At 40.4% G+C, this 23,990-nt stretch overlaps 1 protein-coding gene across 2 annotated transcripts in view; it reads right to left on the reverse strand.

The window, feature by feature from the left end:
* Positions 1–21,479, reverse strand: part of LOC122667351 (putative elongation factor TypA-like SVR3, chloroplastic) — a 42,740-nt gene extending 21,261 nt beyond the window's left edge. Inside the window, exons 1-4 of one of the 2 annotated variants that reach the window (XM_043863612.1) lie at positions 21,472–21,479; positions 20,657–20,903; positions 19,272–19,381; positions 11,485–11,688 (exon numbers count right to left, since the gene is read on the reverse strand). In XM_043863612.1, coding sequence (XP_043719547.1) covers positions 11,485–11,688; positions 19,272–19,381; positions 20,657–20,903 — 561 coding nt within the window. In that variant the 5' untranslated portion in view covers positions 21,472–21,479. Of the gene's footprint in view, positions 1–11,484; positions 11,689–19,271; positions 19,382–20,656; positions 21,028–21,471 lie in introns of those variants that run through there. The other variant, XM_043863611.1, reaches the window with a different exon arrangement.
* Between the last annotated feature and the right edge of the window lie 2,511 nt (positions 21,480–23,990).

Consider the following 23,990-nt stretch of genomic DNA (forward strand, 5'->3'; position numbering starts at 1 on the left):
TGATGGTAGAAACACCTCCAAAAACTCTAGAAGCAACAGGTAACCTTAACCCAAAAAATCAATAAATGTTAGGGTTTTGGAAAACCCTGAAAAATAGAGATCGATTGGGGAGGGCTCTTCTAGAAAACTTGGATAGGTGCAAGATTGAGGTCGAGTGGTCCTAGTAATGGAAGCAATCAGCCCTCCAAAAATCAGCAAAAGCTGAAACTTGTAACCATAATTTCGATTGGAGTCAGGATATTGTCAGGGTTTTTAGCAGGTAACCAAATTAGTAGGTTTAGAAAGTTTTTGTTGTAGAAACAAATCCAGCCATCAGAAAGGGTCCAAACTTAGGTCGAGTAGGGTTTGTAGTAGTAGGGAATCACCCCCAAAAAATCAGCTGCATCTGAAAAGGGAAACCCTAAAATCGATTGGAGTCAGGGTTTTGAAAAAAACCCCGACAAGTTGAGATCGATTAGGGTACTATAGGCTAGAATGGATAATGAAAGATGAAGAAAAAGAAAAAAAGGAAAGAGGACAATGGAGTAGGGTAGAAAGGTGCTGGAAAAGGGTGCATAGGAGGCTCCAATAATGGAAGATCAGCCTTCCATGGTGATAGGGATCTGATCTCCAAAGAAGAGGGAAACTCCAAATCGCAGAGATGGTTCCAGCAGAATTTTAATGAAAAAAAATAGATAGAATGGAGGAGGGCAGCAACTAAGTCATTGGATACTTTATTTACCTCATTAGTGCTGCCCCCTTGCAAGGATGAGAAGAAGAAAACCAGAAGGAGAAACTGAGAAAGGGAGAAGAAGGGAAGTCGATTGAGGAGAAGGAGTAGGGTTTTTTCCTCTTTTTCCAACCTAGATCAGACCTGCTCTGATACCATGTTGGCAGAATCGTGGGTTAGAAAGAGAGAATGAGAGAATGGAATGACTTAGATTCATTGATAGGTAAGCCCCTCTATTTATAATAGAGGGGGAAGTTACAAAAGGACTGAAATAGGTGATGTGGGACTAAAACCCACATAGCCGACTTAAACTTCATAACATAAGAATAAAATTACCCCAAAAGGACCAGAATACCCCCACGGTATTCTGGATTACATATTTCAACACTCCCCCTCAAGCTGGATTATACAAATAAGTAAAGAAAGAAGATCCAGCTTGAACTAAAAAAAAGAACTCCATAATAATGCAAACACTATCTTTTCCATCTTCTTCTTCACCCTCCAATCGATCTCCTCTGCTGCTGCTACTGTGAGATTGCAACAAACTGCTGCCGGCAACACTTGTGAAGGTCTAAATCAACTCTTAATCACCACCCAAGTCTGCTGCTGTTGCACACTGCCGATAGAAGAGCTTCTGTTCACCTGTGGTTCATGTTTCCTGCCTAGATCTGCTGCAACTTCAGATTTCAATAACTCTGCAACTAGCCATTGGAATTGGCTAATTTTTGGAGCACAAATCCCTCTCAACATCCTCTTCGCTCGATCCAAACCTAGAGTTGTTCTGCCAGTTGGTTTGGTTTTTTATTCACCAAGTACTAATTCTGAGTTTAATTTCCATTTTGGTGTCCTACTGATATCTCTACATCCAGACATTAGTTTGAGCTGAGATTTTTAGCGTTTCATCCTCCCTACTAGACCTCTATTTGGTAGGAATATCAGGCCCATACAAGTTGGGTAGCTGCTATTTTGGAAGTTGTCAATTTTCTGGTGTTGAGTCCTATTTCTAGACTGTTGGAAAATACATTCTCTTATACACTCTCTTGTGGTGGTTTTGATGATAACAAACACAAGATCATACTGATGTTTTGTGAAAGCTCAAGACTCAAAAGGCAAAGCCATTGATGTTCAAGAACAAATTTCAAGACACCAACCACAACTGTACAAAGAAGAATGAAGCTTGAAGATTGTAGAACATCACCTGGGAAGACTCAATGATGCAGGAGAATCTTGGACCGGGCCGACCCAACCGGTGCACTACCTTGGACCAACCCAAACTCAATTGAACCGGGTCCAATTTGAATGTTTGGATCTAGTCGGATTTTAGGAATTTATCTTATTTGGGGAAATAATGTGTTTTAGTTTATTTTATTCTCTCTTTATTTTTAGAAGTTAGTTCCCCCTCATTTGGATTTTAGGAATTTATCTTATTTGGGGAAATAATGTGTTTTAGTTTATTTTATTCTCTCTTTATTTTTAGAAGTTAGTTCCCCCTCATTTGGATTTTAGGAATTTATCTTATTTGGGTGTTTTAGTTTATTTTAGGATTTTAGGTAGGATATTTGGTTTCCAACTGTTTTTTTTTTTGGGTGAATAAATAATATCATTACCGAAGAGAAGAAAAGAATTACAGAGGGCCCCTAGGGGCAAGAAAAACACAAACAGCCAAAGCCTTAACTAGCAGAGGCTGAAGAAACAAGAGAAACATTAGAGAGGCCCCGGGAGTCAACAATGAGCCTGTTCCTTGGGGAGCCTAAACAACTAGAGGGGGGGACAAGAGATAACTTTGCTTTAATCTCAAAGGAAATGGAATCCCAAATCTTTTGGTAAGGACGAGAATTGGAGGTCCATTTCCTGATATTACGCTCCATCCAAATATGGTTGATAGTGGCAAAGAAAGCCAGCCTCCCTACCACATCACAAATAGAGTAGCCAGCGAAGGTCATATCAACCCAAATCCACTCTCTAGAGAAGGGGAGAATTCTTCTACGGACCGGCCAGCACTTGAGGAGGATGCCTTTCCAAATAGCAGCAGCGGTAGGGCACTCAAAGAAAAGATGACTCAAGTCTTCAGCATTGTTCCAGCATAGGCAGCAAGCAGAAGAGACTTGGATCTGGCGGCTTCGAAGAAAAGCCTGGGTTGGGAGACAGTTGTTGAAAACCCTCCAAGCTGTAAAACAGTGGCGAGGAATGTGGTGCTTGAACCAAAGAAGCTTGCGCCAAGGTACCAGCTGGCCTTTCAAACGAATGTAGTTCTAAGCTTCCTTAGAAGAGAAGAGGCTAGATCTGTTTGTTATCCAAAGAACACAATCTCCTCAGGCAATACGCCTTCTTGGAATAGAGGGGAGCTCACTCCAAATAAGGCTAAGAGAGTTGCCAGAGGGTGGGGGAGCCCAGCCATCCTGATCAAGAATATCAGCAACCAAAGATAGCCTGTGAAGACCCATTGCATAAATAGAGTGGGGAGTGACCTGATGGAGAAGAATCCCCAAAGGGTGCCAATTGTCCAGCCAAAGGTAAGTGGAGAGACCATCACCAACCTGGGACCGAATGATCCGAAGCACAAGGTGTCGGCTAGCAAGAATTTTGCTCCAGACCCAAGAAGCATCAGAGGAAGGGGAAGCCGTCCAGATAGAGTCATTTCGAAGAGGACCCGAATAAATCCAATCAACCCAGATGCTTTTCTTCTTGGAAGCAATCTTCCAAATAAGCTTGATGATACCCGCAGTGTTCACCTGTTTGATTCTTCGGATGCCCAGCCCACCTTCCGTCTTAGGGAGACACACAGCGGCCCAGCTTAGGGGATGGAGAAATCTAGAGGAATCATTGCCCTTCCAGAGAAAGGAGGCCATGAGAGTTTCCAAGGACTTGATGGTGGCCTGAGGTAGCCCATAAATCCCAGACCAATAGATATAAGATGACTCCAATGCTGATTTGATAAGGATTAACCTGCCTGCATAGGAGAGAAGTTTGCTTTTATAAAGTTGAAGCCTTTTCCTGATCAAATCAAGCATAGGAGTGCAATGGTGAGCAGTAAGCCTGGCCAGGATCAAAGGAATACCCAAGTACTTGACTGGAAGCTTGCCCTCTAGGAAGCCAGATCTGGCAAGAAGAGCTGTTTTCAGAACCTCTGAGACTCCAGCCAAAAATATAAGAGACTTTGAGGGGTTGATGTGGAGACCCGAGCGCTCATGGAAATGCTGAAGGCAACTTAAAATGCACTGAAGAGAGGTGACTGTGGCCTTTGAGAATATCATCAGATCGTCTGCAAAGGCCAGATGAGTGAGCTTAATGGCTTTACACTTGGGCATTGGCAAAATAATCTGCTGATCAGTACAAATCTGAATCTCTCTGGATAGGACTTCCAAAGCCAAGGTGAACAGGTAGGGAGATAGAGGGCAGCCTTGGCGAATCCCCACAGAAGCACCAAAATAACCCGTTGGGCTACCATTGACCAGAACCGAGAACTTGGGGGAAGAAATGCAAGAGCTAACCCAATTTACAAAAGGCAGAGGGAATCCCATCTTAGTCATCACCTGAGTAATAAATTCCCACCTAAGAGAGTCAAAGGCCTTGTGAATGTCAATCTTCAAGAGGAAGGAGGGAGAGTGATTTTTCCGATCAAACCCTCGAATTAAATCATTGCATAAAAGGATGTTGTCCGAGATACTCCTGCCAGGGATGAAGGCTGTTTGGTTGTCACTGACCAAGACATCCACAACACCTTTGAGCCTACGAGCAAGAATCTTTGCTATGAACTTGTAGAGGAGATTGCAAAGGGTAATGGGCCTAAAATCATTCATGGCAATAGCACCTTCCTTTTTGGGGATGAGGCAAAGAAAAGTATTGTTGATCCCAGTAATTTGACTAGGATTTAGGAAGAAGCTTTCGATGGCAGCTACAAGATCAGATTTGATGATATTCCAAGCGGCTAAGAAAAACCCCATGCTAAAGCCATCCGGGCCCGGAGCACCATTGACCTTGAGAGAGTGAATAGCTTCCACAATTTCCTCTTCTTTAGGAATAGAACTCAAAGAATCAAGGGAGGCCTGGCCAATAAACTTGTTGAGCAACTGGTCCAGAATGGGGGCAAGACTCTCCTGAGGACTAGAAAAGATGCTCTGGAAGTGCTGAACTGTCAAATCTTTAATATCTTCACAGAGTTAACTAAGAATCCATCCGGCCGGGCGAGCTGAATAATGGAGTTTGTGTTAAGCCTAGCTTTCACCGATCGATGGAAGTAGGCCATGTTTGAATCTCCCAAATCCAGCCAAGTGATCCTAGATTTTTGCTTAAGAAAACTTTCTTCCCTAGCCAGCAAGGAGGAGAGCTGAGAGGAGACTTCTTTCTCTTCAATGGCCAAGGAAGCATTAAGAAGATCAGACTGTAGACTAGCCTGTATGGCAGCAAGCCTTTCCTTACACTCCAGGACTTGATGAGAAATGTTGCCAAAAACTTTGATGTTCCAATCTTTAAGAGCACCCTTAACATTTTTGAGTTTCCTAGAGAAAGCAATTAGAGGAGCAGAAAAGGCAAAAACAGGCTTATTCCAGGCATCTTGCACAACAGAAAGGAAGTTTGGGTGAGAGGACCACATGTCAAAGTACTTGAAGGGTTTAGGGCCAAAAGAGGTGAAAGGCTGAATGGCTAAGGATATGGGGGAATGATCTGAGATGTCTGGGTTATCAAAAGAGGCCTGAGAGGAAGGGAAGGCTGCCAGCCACTCTTCATTGACAAGCATTCTGTCCAGCTTACAGGCAATGCGATTGCTTCCAGCCCTCTTGTTGCTCCAAGTGAGTGGAAAGCCTGTCCATCTGAGGTCATCTGCCCCCAAATCATCAATGCAATCATTAAAGGAATTCATAGCCTCCAAGTCCATATGGTCCCCACCCTGCTTTTCATGGCTGAACCTGATAATGTTGAAATCCCCTCCTAACCCCCAAGGCTGAGCACCAATCTGGGAAGCAATAGACCTGAGATCAGCCCAGAGGACAATCCTATCAGCAGGGCAGTTAAGAGCATAAACCACAGTCAGGAAAAAGGAAAAATGGCCCAGGCAATCAGAGAACATGGCGTGCATGAACTGAGAGGAGGCAGAAGAGAGGGAGATGGAGATTCTGCAGGGGTCCCATAAAATCCAAATACGGCCGTTGGTGTGATGAGAGTAGTTTGAAAGAATCGACCAACCCGGGGCAATAGAGCTGATAATTTTGGTCGAATTAGGCTCTTTGATATGAGTTTCAAGAAGGCAGCAAAAACAAGAATGAGTGGAACGAATACGAGAGCGAACAGCGGATTGCTTAGAGGAAGAGTTGAGCCCTCTGGTGTTCCAAATGATGCCACGGATCATTGAGCAAGGGGGAGGAGAGGCAGCGAAGACTCAAGGAGCCTGGTCAGAACAGCCGGAGACCTGGTTTCGCTATGGTGACGGCGCCGGTACGAGCTACGAAGGAGGGGGGTGGCAGCTGCAGGAGGAGGGTGTAGGGGAGACACACAGGGAGCAGCGGTGGCAGCTACAGGCCTATCGGGTGAAGAAGACGAAGGAACAGATTAGGTTGGAAAAGGTCCAAGAAGAGAGAGAGGGCCCGACCGAAAGGAGAAATTGGGTAGAATTTGGGTAAAGGGCGAAAGAGCTTGACCCGACCCACGAGAAGACCTGGGTAAAATTTCGGAAGGGTGAGAGGGGGCTAAACCCGACCCGGAAGGAAGCAAAGGGGAGAGGCCAGTTCCGGGATCCGCTGGACAAGGGACGAGTGGGGTGGCCCACCAAGTCAAGCCCAGAAGAAGCCTCGACAAGTGGGTTCAAAAGGTTCGCTGAAGCCAAAAGGGGGTTAGCATCGCTAGCAGACAAAGACTCCAGGGCACAGGCTTTTGAAGTTGACGAAGGCTCAAAAGCACAGACAGAAGAGATCAAATGATCAGTAGAGGATTTGAGAGCGCTCGAAGCATTGGGGGGAGGAGCAACAACTCCAAAGCCAGAAGTGGAAAGATCAGAAGGGAAGCCCTCTGCCAAACGAGATCTGCTCCGAGGTAATACTGCAAACTGGGGCTTCTCGGGGCAAGAGAGAGGCTCTATACCCTCTGCGTCTTCGGCGGAAAGCAGACTGAAACGGTTCTGAGCATCAGACCAACGCTGCTCCTTCGAAAGCGACTGGACAATGGTACTTTTCGGCCAAGTCTTCTTCTTCCAACGCTGATTCCGGTAACGGAGCCGAGATCTACCACTGGCGGGGGATCGAGCAACAGCGGCAACAGCAAGTGTTCGACTGCAAGGGGTGGGGCCAGGGCCACCATTGCCGACGGGTACTTCTTTCGCCGAGGGATCAGGAGCATCACAGGGCTTTTCCAAAGGAGAGCAGAGGTGGGAGTCGTGCCCGAAGACCTTGCAAGTCAGGCACTGAGGGGGCTTCCAGTCGAAGTGCACCTCCTGCTCAAATGAAAAATCATCCCCTTCGTTGACAACGATAAAGGAGGGCAGGGGGTCTGCCGCCGAGACCTCAACGCAGATACGTGCAAAAGCAAGTCGATCCTTGCGCCTGGTCCTCAAATCAGAGAAAAGAGGCTTCCCCAACACAGAGCCAATAGTGCTAAGGCCATCCGTGAACCAGTAGTGCAGAGGTAACCCTGGAAGTGTAACCCATAGAGGGATAGAGGAAAGGTCAACACGCCGGAGCTGAAGCTGACGGTCCCATTGGCGCAAGAAAATCGGCATCTTCCCTACTTGCCAAGGGCCGCCTTTGAGGGCACGCATCTTGTCAAGCGAAGAGGAGAACTTGAAGATGAAAAAACCATTGTCCAGCAAGTAAGTGTCAAGAGATCCCTGTGGACGCCACTGTTTGGAGAGAGAGAGCTTGACAACATGAAAAGGGGGACGACGACCAAGGAAGTTACCAACGAGGCAATCTTCCCACAATTTTGCCTCGGATTCCGGAAGATCAGAGCACACATGGCTACTTGCAGAGCCAACGAAAACAGGGGGAACAAAGCGAAGTCAGTAGACCATCGAGCGAGAGGATGAATTGCCGCGACAAGAGAGCTCCCTGAAGCTGGAGCAGGTGGGTGCGGGGAAATGTAGGAGTGGGGACAAGGAGACAGGGCCATAATGCAGGAGAGGGAAGAAGGGCAAGCCAAGAAAAGGCTGCCGGAAAATCAAGTTCACATACCAGAGGAGAGGGTCCGGTTTCCAACTGTTTTAGTTTCCCCCTTTGGTTAAGTTTTAGTTAGAGGGTGAGTTTTATTTTTTAGGAGTCTTTTAATTTTCTTTATATATGATGTAATCCCCCATCCTTGAGATTTATTGAAGAATGAATTGAAAAGTGAGTTTGTGCGTGGTGCAACCCCCCCCCCTCTCTTCTTCTTCTTCTTCGGTTTCTTCTCGTCCCCCCTGCAATTCTGATTTCTATCTTTTCCCTTTTCCTTTCCCCTGTCCCCCATTACTCAAGCTTTCTCAAGGCGATACAATTTGAAGATTGAAGAACATCACTTATGAAGGCCCAAGTTCTCCTATGTCAATACTTTTGTATAGATACTCATGTGCACTTAGGACCATGGTACTAAATCTCGTTTCATTTTGGTGTTTCATTCTAACCGAAATTTCCGAGATACCGAAATTTTGTCGAAATATGGTATTTTTCTATGGGTGTAAAATGCCAAAAATGACCGAAATTTCCGAAACAAGATGACCGAAATTTCATCGAAATTTCCGAAATATTCGAAATATTACATTTTTTCATATCAGGCGTGCGTTTCGTTTCGGATAGGTCGAGTACCCCTCATGGACCTAAATGTAGATTGGGATTCATTTAAAATAAAGGTTAAAGAGATAGACAGTCAAAAATGACCAAACTGTCTGGCGGTCGACCGGGTCCCACAGGCATTTTCAACCGGTGCAAACGGAATGTTTGCCAGTACGACCGGCCAGACTGGTCCGGTTACTCAAAGCCCACCGGTCGTTCCAGTGGTCGACCGGACACCAACCGGCAGGACACTTATATGTTCCAACGGCTCTATTTTCCCCAACGATCACATTCAGCGGTCGACTGATACATCTTAGCGGTCTACCGGTAGATAAAAAATCTAGCCGTTTTATATTCGTTAGAGCTAATTGACACATGTCTATTTGAGCATTAATTAATGCCTAAAATACCAGAAGTGTCAGACCTTTTGACTATCACTAAAATCCAAAAGAGTGCTTTTTGAAAATGAGAAAAAGTCAATATAAAGCTCAATTTCCTATGCTCTTGAGTCAGCCTTGAAGAGAAGTCTCCATCACAGCTTTGACTCAACTATTCAGGTCTTAAATTCTCCAAGAAGTACATCAACAATTAAAGCTTTATTGGTCAAAGGAGAATCATCCAAGAGTGAGCATTTTCATTGCATTCATTTCATTCTCACTCGCAAGAAGTAAGTGTCACACTTCTTGCTTAGGCAATTCTAAACCTTCTCATTGTATTTGCTTTTAGTTTTCTTACTCTTGAGTTTGGTGAAACTCTAGACGAGTAAGGTTTTACATTGAACCTAGACTGTACTTAGGTTGTGCAAGGATCCTCATATCCTTAAAATAGATAGGATTCTCTTGTCCTTAGAATAAGATTGTAAAGGTGATTGTTTCCCCACCTATTGCTCTGAAAGGGAAGCTCTAGTGGAATTCTCTCAAGGTTGAGAGGAATGGATGTAGATTTGAAGAATCGAACCACTATAAAAATCCTTGTCTCTATTTGTAGTTGTGCTTTTTTTCTTGCAAATATTTTATATTTCAACCTCAAGCAATCTTAATTTTACATTCAATTGTAAGAATAAAAAAAGAGGCATAACATAGACCTGCGGCTGCAGTGTTTTGACTGCTGTTGAATGTGGGATCGGCTTATCATCGGTGGGTATCTTTGAGGTTAGGTTACCTATAATCTAACCTTACATTACTTAATCCTTTATCATATTCTCTTCCAGACTGTAACCCTAATCCCATTCCAGAACCTGTTACCTATCTAAATTGACACCATACCCTGTTCTGGCAGATACCTGAGAAGTCCCCATCGCACCAAAAACTCTTTGGGGTTTTTCCTTGAGATTTCAGCCATCCTTTCATCCCATCAAGACCCCAACTCAACCAGAGTTTCACCTTGTTCAGAGCCCTAATTTTCGAACCCTAGATCTAACTCAATCTTTCATCCACTAATTCTTGTTCTATTTCCCTAATTTTAGCCCCAATTCTTTAGTTTAGGGTTAGAAATTATGGGTGCTCCATAAAAAATGTTCAGAATTTCAAGAACATCAACACCTCCCTAGCTGCTCCTCTCGCACCCTATCAAAAAGCCAATTTCTCTTAGCCACACTTCATAATTAACCCTTCTAATCATTCCTTACAATATCCATGAAAATCAACAATCTGTAAGTTTTAACCCTTGTCTGTTGAATCTCAACTTCGAAAACTGATCAAAATTTCCTTCTCAAGACCCTATTAACTTGCTACAAGAAAAACTTCAATTGCCAAATTGAAAAAAAAAAATTAATCACCAAAATATCAATCCTGCAGATGATATTAGTAGAAATTGTGGATATCACATCCCAAACACTTTCTCCAGATCATTTCCTCAGCAAGAAGTATGTTCTGACACCATTTCCAAGTCCCTGGATTATTTCCTAGATGTTTTTTTCTTCTTTTTTTTTTGGATAAATACTAAATCTATTGTTTTCCCTTCCTGAACTTTTTTTTATCTAGGGAACACTTCTACCATAAAAGTGATTTCCCTAAAAGATTCTTCCTACAGTAGAAGTTATTTCCCCAGAATGTTTTGTTCAAATTACTTGGGAAAATCAACTTCCCCAAAGTTTAAACTTTCTTAAAAGTCAAACGATATCAAGTAAGGAAAATATAATATAGCCTCCAGAGATGCATTTTGCAGACTTCGTCTGTCAACCGAACAACAATGAGAAATCTAATTTCATTTGCCTTTTCTTCTCAAGAACCCTTGTTTATGGATAAAACTGCACATAAGGATGCAGAGACCATGCTATGTAGCAAATATATCATTTTGGTGAACGAAGAATATTCTATTGTGAGTCATAGAATGTGAAAGGGTTTGACGGTCATGAGGCCTCATCAACGACACAGATAGAACTATGGTCGATCTGTAGAATTAGATCTTTTGAATAGTCATTCCATAAATAGATAACCATGGGCTTGACTCATTAGCTGAAGATGATATTGAACTTTTCATAGAAATCATCGTACACAGGAGGCTTGCATTTCTTATTTCCTTTTCCTCTTTTTAAGCATATCCAAGGTTCTAAATATCAGTTTCAAGGGTCGAAACCTAGTATTTTCTGGGCCAAACTCGACATGTCATGGGCTGGTCAAAAGTCAAAACTGGTTGAAACTACCAAAGGGCTAGTCAAAGCTAGACACAATTGGTCAAAACTTGGTATTTTTCAGTCGAAACTACTGAAATGTGAGAAATATGGTCGAAACTGGTTGCAAGGTTTTGCCTCGGTTTCTGTCGAAACCGAGATTAAGAACTCTGAGCATATCTTACTTCCTTTTCTCCCGTTCAATGAATCCTATTAATAAAATGATGAAATAAAGAACTATGAGCATATGTTATCCTTTTCTATCATTCAATGAATCCTATTAATAAAATGATGAAATAAAGTAAAGGGAAAAGAGCTGCTATTAAACATACCACCAAAATAATTTAACCATTACTTAATACTTATGAGTCAGAAGGATATAAAAAGAACAAAAACAAAATAAAAGGAAATAGAGGTTCAATAACACTTGCCACTAGAAGAACTCCCTCCACCATGTTAAGGACACGTTCCACTTCGCCGCCAAAGTCAGAGTGCCCTGGAGTATCAATTATGTTTATCTTCATATCCTTATAGGAGATTGATGTATTTTTACTTAGTATTGTAATTCCCCTTTCACGTTCTAGATCATTCGAATCCATTATCCTTTCCTGAACAAACTGGTTGTCACGAAAAACCTGCACAGAACAGACAAGTCATGGTTATTACCAAATATACCACCACAACAATCTGGAATGAGACGTAGCCATTATGAAGTACAAAAGGTCTAATTAAGGAAATGTTGCATGATTTTAATGTTCCATGGATTTATATTTCTGGTGATTTTTAGTTAGAAAGAGAGAAACCGTTACTATAGAAACATTTCAGGTTTTGTTCCCTGAATCATCTTTTTTTAATTAGAAACAAATACTTGATTGCTCGAAAACTAGTAGAGAAATACAATTTGAGGGGAAAGAATGCTCCCTCCAAAAAAAAAAAATAGTAAGAGGAACAAGAGGGACTTTGGCCCAATGCCCTCATGACCAGCCCAACTAATACAGACCTAAAAAAGAAAGGAGTTTCTTCAGCCATAAATAGTCATGCCTTAACCCCACACTACTTCACTTCCAACACATAAACCAAACTGCTATCAGCCACCATTCCAATATAGCAACTAAGTTCTATCCTTTTCAGATAAAAGTTGATGGTATGCTTTTGGTCCTTAGAAAAGGACAAGCTAAGCTTCTTACCTTCATCATAAGCTAGTTCAGCCTTTATTTAAATGTCGATGGAGGGATCTACAACCTCCTCAGCATCAACTGAAGTTCCCAACCCTTCAACCATAGAATCTACCACCTGCTCAACATCATCCGCAATTTCTTCCTCCACAAACATCGAGGCCACACCATCTCTCTTGTCAATCATAGTTAGAAATCTCGGCTGAAACCACCAAGATTTCGTGAAATATTTCGGTTTCAAAGAAGTTCAAAACGAAACTGGGTGCAATTCAATAGGAATGCAGGGTCTTGACTGAAATTTCGGTAGCAACTCGATTTCAATACAAAATAATAGATATAAAAAGAACTGTTTTGGTCAAAAATGGGTAAAATTTCGACCCATTTCATGAGTTTTGGATGGTTTCGTCATTAGAGGGGGAAGACTCCAAAAAAAACAGCTTCAATATTTTTTTGCCAAATGATCTACATTTCTTGGTGGAACAAAGTGTTGGGGACTACTATAACCATTTACAATGACAATTTTCCGCATTTGAGCAAGATTTGTATAAGATTGAAACTTACAGGTATATCCTTTTTCCCTGAAGGTTTCAAGCTTTCCCAGAATAATTGACGTAAAGCAAAACACAATTGAATAAAAGCAGAATAGTACCATACCAACAAGAAAATGAAGCAAAGACGAAAGCTTTAGGACTCACCTTGGAACTGAAATTCCCAATCAAAAAGGGTCGATCAGCACGTGTTCTAAATCAACATTTCACTCTGTTAGAGAGAGGGAAGAAATCTATTAAGAAGGAGAGTGAGGGGAAGGGGCAGTTAAGAAGGAATCCATTAAGGAGGAACAGTTTCGTAGGAGTGTTTTAACCTAGGTTGTACGTTTTTACTTAACTACTTGTAACACTTTGATATTGTGTAAAATTAAGGGTTTTCTTGATTCCTAATGCATATTTTAGTTGTTTTCATTGAATTGTGTGTGTACTAATACTAAATGATGTATAGAATATGCTATATTTGAGAAAGTATATAGCAGAGTATGGCACTATCAACATAGGGTACAAAACCCAACTACCATTTTTTTTTAAAAAAGAAATTTAATAACAATCTTAAGGTTCAATATGTTTAAAAGTACTTAATTAGGGTTTCCTTGAAGTTTGGGCCCAAAATATGACCATTTGACCACCGAAATGGCCAGCCAAAACATGCAGAGTTTTGGTCGAACCCCGAAGTATTTCAGCTTCGACCAAAGTTGAAACCAAAATCTCGAACCTTGTTGTCAATACAATCAACTTCCTTATTCAGGTCGAAAATCCCCTGCCTGCCTATGGTTTAGAGATTATTAACTGTTTAAAAACAGAAATCCTTTTGGCATAAAAAACCTTGTTGAAGATCTCAACATGCTCCTCAACCAGGGCCAGAAGAGATTAACAATCAAGTGAAAAGATCATTACTCACTAATATGTAATGGCAGCTATCTAAAACAGTTTTAAAATAAAATAATATATTAACTAATGACTAATGGATCCCTTATAATCATATCCATACTGATGCAGATAAGTCACTTAAAGGGCTTATTTTAGTGGAAATAAGCCTTGGGATGGGTTATGTATGTATTGGGCCTTCGATTCTATGTGTTTATTTTGTAATTGGCCAATTTAGTAAGCCTAAAATATGGGTAGAAAGTAGGAAAACGGGATTTACTTCATTAGTTTAGTTAGAATCCTATTTTGAGTCTGTTTTCTAAATTATTCCACTTTCCTAGTCAATTTATGATTCCTTATTAGTTAAGGATTGGGTAAAGCCTTTCTTTTTTAGTGTCTAAGTCTATTTTTGGGTCTTCTATATAAGTTTGTAAGGGAGGCCAGCATTGTACACAAATTTGATTAATGAAATATTGGTTTGAGCCTTAGTGAAAATCCTGAGATAAGATAGGTGAGAGACCTAGGGTGAGATGCCCATTCCCTTCCCCCATCCCCTTCCATCGATTATTGACTCCCAGTTCTAATTGTGTTCAACTCGATTTCAAGAGACTACCAATATTGCTGGGATTTCTTTCTACAAGATTCTTTCATAGATTCTTGAAGATTATCAATTGCTGCCAGGGTGTAATCTCATCTGCCGAACCATCAAGAGCATTCCTCATATTGATCCAGGAAACTCTAGGGTTTTCCAAAACCCTAAGTGCTACTCGATCTCAGTTTCTCTTGTTCTGATTGGTTTCTTCTATTGGGGAGTTCAACATAATTCTTCAAGAGATCATTCAACTTCAATTACAGCTTCAACAGGTTATTAATTTGTGGATTATAATTCTTGTGGTTATCAATTTGGGATCTCACCATTATCCTCCAACAAATTTGAGATCTCATTGTTCTCTTTGGGATCCCATTGTTTTCTTTCTTGTTCTCTGAAGTTTTCCTATTTTATCCTGCCTGTTCTGGTTTTAGTCTTACATTACATACACTTAATCCCGTTTACAGAATTCAGACCCCAAATATGGACTTAGAAGAGAGACCCATGACACTAATGAACCCGAAATTAAGAAGCCCAAGGTCTATAGAACCCAACCATGGACCAAAATAAAATCTTCCAAGCCCAATTAGCCCAATTGGACAATCTTAACAGCATCAAACCTGTACTAGAAGGGATTTAACTTGGAGAGCAGAGATACGAGCCTTGTTTTCCTAGTCAGGATCAGGAAAATGACCAAAAATGAATAATATGTTTTTGTCTTGAAGTCTTCCAGCTTCCAATTTAAGGGTCCAATTGGAATGGAAATTCTAGCTAGAAATGCCCTTCAATCAACACCTGATCAGCTCCTATAAGCGTATGGACCCCATCAATGGAAGAAATGTTCACTCCAGATGGGCCTATATGTCTGTGCAGGTTCACAGAGCAGCAGGCCTATGAAGTATGGAAACCATAGTTGTCAAGGCGTCGCCTAGGCGTCCAGGCGCTTTGGTCGACTTGGGCACCTTGGACGCCTTGTTCGCCTAGTTGGTGTCGCCTTGCTCTTTGGCCCTCTCCACCGCCTTGGGTCGCCTAACCGCCGTGACAACTATGATGGAAACAACTGGCTGAAACATCCAGCCCAGACCCCATAGGCCAAACAGGATTGAGATCATTGCAAATCTGGCCTTGACACATCACACATGTTACATGTACCCACAAAGATTTATCTCTTGAGCTCAAATTCAAAACTCTCAGCTCTATCACGGTGAGAGGGAAAACTACCAACTCGCAATTTTTATCACCCTCAAAACACCATTTATGCTACCATAAGTTCACCCGAATGCATTTGTTTCTAATTCTACCCTTTCCACTCCACCACTTATCCTTCTGAACATAATCATCTTTGGAATGCTCATTCTCTGGGCATGTCGTTCCTGATAACATTATATTTCAACAAAGCATGGCCCTCACATAGTGTTCTTTTGAAACTCTCCCCATCAATTTGAATAATCCACATAAACCATTAACACTCCGAACATACCTCTCCATCTTATCCACCTTGTTCTAACTCTATGGACAATATTCTATTTAATCTCGAGGTTCCTAGTTCTATCATATTTAGTAGCTTGTCTATTGGGTTTCTGGCTTATATGACCATCAGTTGTTGTTGTACGCTATCTTCCTGTATCTTTTTCTTTTCCTTTTCAATAACATCTAGCTGAACACAACAACAACTCAGCCTTATCCCAACTAAATGGGGTTGGCTACATGGATCCTTGCCCTCCAATCAGCTCTATTCAAGGTCATACTTGATAGTTGATACAAGGCCTAAGCTATGTCTTTCCTCACCACTTCTCCTAAGATCATTTTAGTTCTGCCCCTGGCTCTTTTAGTTCCTTCAATCTGAATCAAATCACACTTCCGTGCTGGAGCATCTAAAGGCCTCTGTTGAACATGGTCGTGCCACCTCAAAAAACTTTCTCATAGCTTATCATGTATCAGAGCTACTTCCAAATCAGCACTTATATGATCACTCCTTACTTTATCCTTCCTAGTTTTGCCACTCATCCATCTCAACATCCTCATCTCCGCTACATTGAGTTTATTTATATGATGTTTCTTAACTACCTGACATTCCACACCATACATCATAGCTGGTTGCATGACTGTCCTATAAAATTTTCCTTTAAGTTTTAAAGGAATACGTCGATCACACAACACTCCGGACATATCTCTCAACTTCATCCATCCTATTTTAATTCTCTGTGAAATATCATCCTCTATAACACCTTCTTTATTTATGATTGAACCCAGATACCTAAGATAATCACTTTACAGAATCTCCCTCTCATGAATTTTCACTACTTCATTATCCATCCTAGTGTAGAGAAAAGTTACACACCATATACTCCGTCTTCATTCTACTTATCTTAAAACCTTTTGATTCCAAGGTTGATCTCCATAACTCCTACTTGGTATTAATCCCTGCTTTTGTCTCATCCACCAAAACAATATCATCAGCAAAAAGCATACAGCAAGGAGCCTCATCTTGAATGTCTCTAGTTAAATCATTCATTATTAGCGCAAACAAATAAGGGCTTAAATCTTATGCTTGATGTGACCCAATTGTAATTGGGAATTCACTACCTCCCCCACAGTTCCTACACTAGTCACCACACTATCATACATATCTTTAAATATGTTCACATATTTACTTGAAACACATCTCTTCTCTAGTTTTTGCCAGATTAACTCTTTAGGGACTCTGCCATAAGCTTTTTCTACGTCAATAAAGAGTAAAGACCATATGGAGATCCTTCTCGCAATCTCTAAATCTTTCCATGATAAAAAGGGCGTACCCAGTGCACGAGGCTCCCGCCAATGCGGGGTCTGGGGAGGATCATAATGTACACAGCCTTACCCCTGCTTTTATCCAGCCAAAAAATTTTGCAACATGAAATTTTGTCCGTTGTTGTTTTAACTGATCCAAATTAGTGGTGAGTAGTAGCTGATGTTTTTGGGGTTCTTCAATCATTCCCTTATAACTAGCAAAATATTCATTCAAAGATCTATCTCCCTGTTGAAAAGTGAAAAACTTCTCATAAAGATCATACTTACGGGAGATGTTCTTTTCTTGAGAAAAACTCTCACGAAGATCATTCCAAACATCCTCAGCAAGAGTGTGGAACATCACATTAGAGGCAATCACAGGTTCAACACTGTTCCATAACCATATTTTAACAACTGAGTTCTCATGCATCCACTCATCATGAGTCTTGACTGTAGTAGGGTCCTTTGGATCAACAATAGGTGGGTCATCTATAATATACTTTATTTTTCCTTTTGCATGAATATATGCTTGCACTGTCTGTGCCCATAACAGATAGTTTGAAACTCCAGATAATTTAATGGTAGTAATTTGAACTTGGACAGTATCCGTTTGAATTTTGGGATCAGCGATAAGTAAAGCTTAGCAATTCCTTGGAGAAGCAGCAGTAGTAGAATAATCGGCAACAATAGTAGAAGAAATATTGATTGAACTGGCACTTGAACAGGACCAGATGAGGGTAAAAAAGTAAATACCCAGCACAATTCCTTGGAGAAGCAGCAGTAGTAGAATAATTGCCTTAATCGGCAACAATAGTAGCAGAAATAATGATAGAACCGATACTTGAATAGGACCACATGAGGGTAAAAAAGTAAATACCCATCAGTAAGCCAACCAGCAAAATTATGGTTGAAAAAACAAAAAAGTTAATACCAGATCAATCAGCAGTAGGGTTTTTAAAAACCCAGAAGTTCCAGAAGTGCTATCAGCAGTAGCAGGGGTAAAAAAAAAACAGAAGTTCCAGTAGAAGAAATATCGGCAGTAGCAGGAGAACAAAAAACCCAAATCGCAAAACCAAGAGAAGTCAAACTCTGTACCTCAAGTAGAAAACCAGAATTGATCGATTGGAGAAAGCAGCTTGATAGAAATTCCTCTCCAGGGAAACGCAGGAAGAACAAAAATTGATCGAAGGGTAATATAGATCCATTGATTGGGTCAGAAGGACAGCAGCAGGTATGAATAAACTCCAATCGATTCTTCACTCCAGGTAACCATTAGAAGTAAAACCTAGTTTTCAATTGAAAACTTCATCTAGGGTTTAATCTTCAACCATATGCAGCATAGGGTGCTGCACCCTTTAACAAAAAATCGAGCTGTAGGAGACTCTCAAACCAAATCAGAATCGCAGATCAGAACAACCTAATGGTTGTGCTCTGATACCATGTAGCAGGGCAGAGCTCTAAAGCATCAGAACCGAGAGAGATGTGAAGAGAGGAGATGGAGAAGAAGACTGGAGAAGAGAGACAGGAGAGAAAGCTATGATCAAACTGATCATTCTCCTGTCCCCCAGCTTTATTTATATTTTAAAATCCAATTACAATCAGGAATCAAAATGTAACTAGAAATAACAGACTAAACTTAAAATCCTAATCTAAGTACAAAAGCCAAAACAGAGAATCTCGATTAGGACTAGGAATAGCCTAATCGAGATTCTCACACCACTCGATACTTTAACAGTTCTTATTTACTAAGTTACTAATTCTGATTTTGCTTCTAACTTGATGATCTGCTGCAATCTATCATCGATCCTATTGTAGAGTGGTTCTTAGCTGAACCCCTTCTACATTAGGGGGGGGGGCAAAACTGTCCAATCAGGAAGGGCAGTAGGTTTCCAATTTAACCCACAAATTGCCATCCCTAGCCTCTAATAGTAAGAAAAGAAAGATAGAGATGCATAATGGAAACATGAAAAATTCCTTGCCAGATTTGGTACAGCTGTAAGTTTTTACTAACTTTGCTTCTATAACCGAGAGAGACAAAGAGATAGAAAGAGAATAATGATCAATGAGTAACCTGACAAATTCCTGTGACAAACGAACATAAACTGAGCAAGGATCATGGATCCAATTAGTCCAGACAGATCGCAACCCAGATTGTTCTGGATAGGCCAATCCTTGGCTGGAGTTATTTTTTACCATCCAGACAAGGATTTGCCGATCCTTAAAACCTTGAAAACAAGGATCATTCAAGACATGAGATCTTCTGAGGCTACCTTTGATTGTTTCAACATTGCATCCACCAAAGTTGTTTTCCCATGATCTACATGAGCAACAATTGCTATATTCCTAATATCTCTTCTCGTCATTAACTGATTCTTTTTGCCTGCATAAGCAGAAAAGTTTAGAGTTGCACATTTTCATTAGCTCATGCATAACTAAGGCAATCATCCCAAGGGACACTACATTATCATGATCAAAATAGCTAGAGATCTTCTTCTTTATTCTTTTTTTCTTTTTTGGGTTGGGGAGGGGGGTAGGGCACAAAGCAAGACAGTGCCAAATCCACAAGATACAATGAAAGTGTATAGGCAAATCTGCCAATGAAAGAAAAGCCTCCCCGACTCGATAACATGCTAAGCTAGCACTGACAAACGCCAAACAACACAACCAGCAATTTAGGGATCACAACAAATGGATTAATTTTGCAGAGCTAGGGTTTTCTTATTCATATTCATATTGGTTGGTCTTGTAAGTTTAGGTTTGACCTTATTTCTAAATTTTATGGTGTTTCCAAACTTCCTGCTAAAATGTCAATTTTGGTGTAGAGTCACAAGTATTAGTCTCACAAAAAGTTTTTGCAGAAATTTTAAAATAAAAAACGAAAATACAACTTTTTTTCTAGCAACCCAAACAAAAAAATGTGTTTACCTCCAGCAACTTCTCTAAGATTTTGTTAAATAACAAAAAAAAAAAAAAACAGTCATTAGTGATCTCATACAAAGCAAATCCAGATAAGCCTACAATAAATATCCCATGTCAAAACATTTGATAACAACGACACAGGACCAGTGAAGACCCATTTGAAATTTCGAACTCGTGATACCATATGTCCCCCACCCAGATATCCAAGTGTCGGTTAACACCTTTGGCATGTGGTAATGCAAGACTTCAGAACTCAATAATGGAGTGGTTCCTGAACTAATTCTCTGAAAAGAAATTTACATACCGAGTATGACCACCAACCAATTGCTTTTCTCTTAGAGAGAGCATACAGCAAATGAATTTACATCCTACACTAGTTTTCTTAAAAGAAGTTTGCATATTGAGTACAACTCCATCTGGCAATTGCTTCTTGCTTCTGTTAAATTCAAGACTATGAACTACCATCATACCAACAAAATCAGGATTAATGTATCAAATATATAACTCGAGAACTTTCAAATATGACACGTTAAAGAATTCAGTCATTCATGGTGAAACCTTTTAAGAAATTGGTAAATAAAGGTCAACTATTTATCACATAGCCGCCAAAAGAGACCAAGTGATTCATAAACCAACCCAATATCGCACTGAAACGCAGTTATAGCTCTAAATCAGCAGCAACTAACAAAAATTAAAATGCAAATTCTAGTTCTAAAACTATCAAGAGAAACAATACCAGTAGCAGTTTCCGTGACCTCAGAGACGGAACATTTGATTGCAGTACGATTCGAAGTACTCGAAGTATGGCAAAAATTCAGAGATTTATTAGTTGTTAGAGCCAAAGGGAAGCCCCGACCGAAGATTTGTTTTTGGAGAAGAAGAGAAGAGGAGCTCCTACAAGGGTTGGGGTTACAAGTTCGGCGAGACTGGTCAGTGAGAAGCGATTGTTTGAGACTGAGAGTTCCGTGGAAGCCACTGGCCATCTCCATTGCTCGCAGTCTCTCGAGTGAGCAAGCGAGCAAATAGGGATTTGGCAAATGAGGCTGTTATTGAAGCTAAGGGAGATGAGAGAGACTTTTATTTATAGGTTTTCATTTCGACCAACGAACATGCTTACCTCTCTCTCTCTCTCTCTCTCTCTCTCTCTGTGTATGGGTGGAGACCGTGGAGTGGATGTGGTTACTGGTGACTGGTGAGTCTCCACGCCCCACCAGGGTTTTAGTAATCGGTATCGATATTGGTTTCGAATCATTCTGGATCAATCGATCGAATTTGACCGTATCGGTCTTGATCATAGGGATGTAAACGGATAGGATTCTGCTCGGATAGTGTCATATCTGCATCCGCTTTCGATTAGCTTTCGGACGGATTAAGATAGTGCTAAACGGATACGGATACGAATATGAAACGAATATTTTATCTGTTTATATGTAAATATAGCTTTTCGGATAGCTATAGCCTATCTGTATCCGCATCCGTTTAGCTTTTGGACAGACTCGGGTAGTGCTAAACAGATACGGAAACGGAAACGGATTTCGGCTATTCATTTACATCCCTACTTGATCGGCTCTTTTTCATGAAAAAAAATAGTTTTGTTTTTCATTTTTACCCTTGTCCGTATCAATCCATTGATTGATACGGGATCAGTCAACCGATATGAATCAACCGATCCAAAACCGATTCCTCAAACTATGAGTCTCCACTCTCCACAAATTCACAAGTTCCCACTATTTTCACCTCCGATAATGGGCCAATTGAAATTTTAAAGGGGCTGAGCTGGGCTGGGATTTGGGGTGCTGGAGGATTGGTATGTCGTACGTTGTACCTCAAGGCTCAATCAGTCTCAGCTAGAATGCATTCAAACCCACTTAGCCCACACAAACCTGTTTGAACTGGCCCAATTGCCTACTAACATATTTTCATTCAGGCAAGATATCGCTATCTGGGCGTGTAGGCCTTGCACCAGCGCGGGGGTCAATGAGAGCATATGCACAAGTATCAACATGGATGGGATTTTCGATTTCCACATGGGTGGAATGGTAACTTTGCGTGTTCCTAAGTCTAGACACAAGAGCTATACAACTAGTTAGCGTCATTTTCCCCTTTTTCATTATTGTAAAATAATTATTTAAAAAAAAAAGTAGAAGTTTTTGTTGTCTGACAACCCACAAAAAGTTGATGGATGGGCATAGATCTTCGGCCATGTAAAAAGATGAGTGGTAATTTTGACTCTTAGATATTTGGGACATGACCAAATATACCATACATGAAATTTTCGCGTCAAATTCAATCATTTACCCTTTCATCTATTCCTTTGTATGTCCATACAGCCCTTTGTAGTCCGTGCACCCTCTTTGCATCAAATTCAATCAGTTACCCTTTCATCTACTCCTTTGTATGTCCATACAGCCCTTTGTAGTCCGTGCACCCTCTTTATGGTCATAATTTAGTGTATTTTGTTATCCCATGTGGTAACTTAAATTGGGATGAAACTTGACATGTGATCAAGGTACCTTAGGGTCTATTTGTTCATATATATAGTTTCAACCCTAAATTATTTGCCACGTGGCTGATCTAGGCGCTCATCCATAATTTATACCCTTGAGTTGCATCCACCAAAAACACTCTCATAGTGAAAATTGGAACTCCCTTGAATTGGGGATAGTTTTTGAGGTTGGCAACCCAAGAAAGATTTTGGTGGGTGGGCTCATCTATTCTACCACGTAAAAGAGTGATATACAGCTAACAATTACATATATAGAAAACAGTCTAAATTGACTATGTATCAAATTTCAACCTCAAATTCAATCATTTATTCTCTTATTTAATGGAATGGACTCCTAAGTATGTCTGTTTTCTGCCATATATTTATTTCTAATTTCTTCGAGACATGCTCACAATCTGTTATAGATATATTGTTTACCAAATTCAAATTTCTCTAAATCATTGCAATATCAACAGATCACATCATCATTCCATATTTCTTAAACAACTTGTATTCTATCCACAATTGTATCATGTACTAAACTTTTAAATTTCAAATGTACAAATGCAGTATAAATATAAAGCAAACTCTTTACTAAAAACTAAGGTGAGTGTGACTATTATAACCCCACCTCGTCTGTCCACAATTTTCCTTTAGAAAACTCTATTCATTATTTGAGGAAAGGGTCTTTCCTTAATAAAATCCAGGGTTCTTGATTTTTAAGGTTGCTTCACCTTGTTTTCTTAGTTTTTTCAGTTTTCAAAAATTCAATCAAACAACACAACAATTTACCATGTGTGATTCAGATTCGGGTTTTTTTTTTTTTTTGGTACGACAGATTCGGGTATTGATGGTGAAGAATTGAGTCATTTCAACTAGAAGAAAGTTTTCTGCCACCCAGGTGAATAAAAGACCCATAATCTAAGGTTGTGTTTGGTATCCATATTTTGAATGCATTTTAGGTCAATTTCGCATTCTCAAACAATAAAAACAACTATTTTTATGATCCGAGAATGTAAAATCAATCCAAAATGCATTCAAAGAATGTATACCAAACGCAGCCTAAGAGTCATAATTACTCTCATATTGTAAGATGTCTATAATGCCCTCACTATTCCCCAATGTCCTTTCTACGCCATCCAAGACCCTCAATGAAGGAATTCTCCTTTCACCATAAGTGAAGGGAAACTTGGTCCTTTCAATTATAACTAATCATAAACATTTCCTCATAAATTCGTCTCACTTTTATGGAATCTTCTTTCCCCCTTCTATAAACCACTTCCTTTCCACTTCAAACACTACTGCATCTCTCTCTCTCTCTCTCTCTCTCTCATCTTTATTTGGGAATCAACCTATGCCATTATCCCTAGAAGATAAAAATTTTGTGTTCAACAACCCACGTACATAATTGGTGGGTGAGCACAATTGTTTAGTTACGTGGAAAGAGATTTGGCAATTTTGATGATTGGGCATCTATAAAATAATCTAAATAGTCCACAAGTGAAATTTCAGCCTTAAATTCAAATATTTACTCTCCATCCACTTCCTCATATGTCTATGCACCTTCTAGGTATTCTTAATTTTA

The sequence above is a fragment of the Telopea speciosissima genome, chromosome 7 (genome assembly GCF_018873765.1).
Source record: "Telopea speciosissima isolate NSW1024214 ecotype Mountain lineage chromosome 7, Tspe_v1, whole genome shotgun sequence".
NCBI classification, from domain to species: Eukaryota; Viridiplantae; Streptophyta; class Magnoliopsida; order Proteales; family Proteaceae; genus Telopea; species Telopea speciosissima.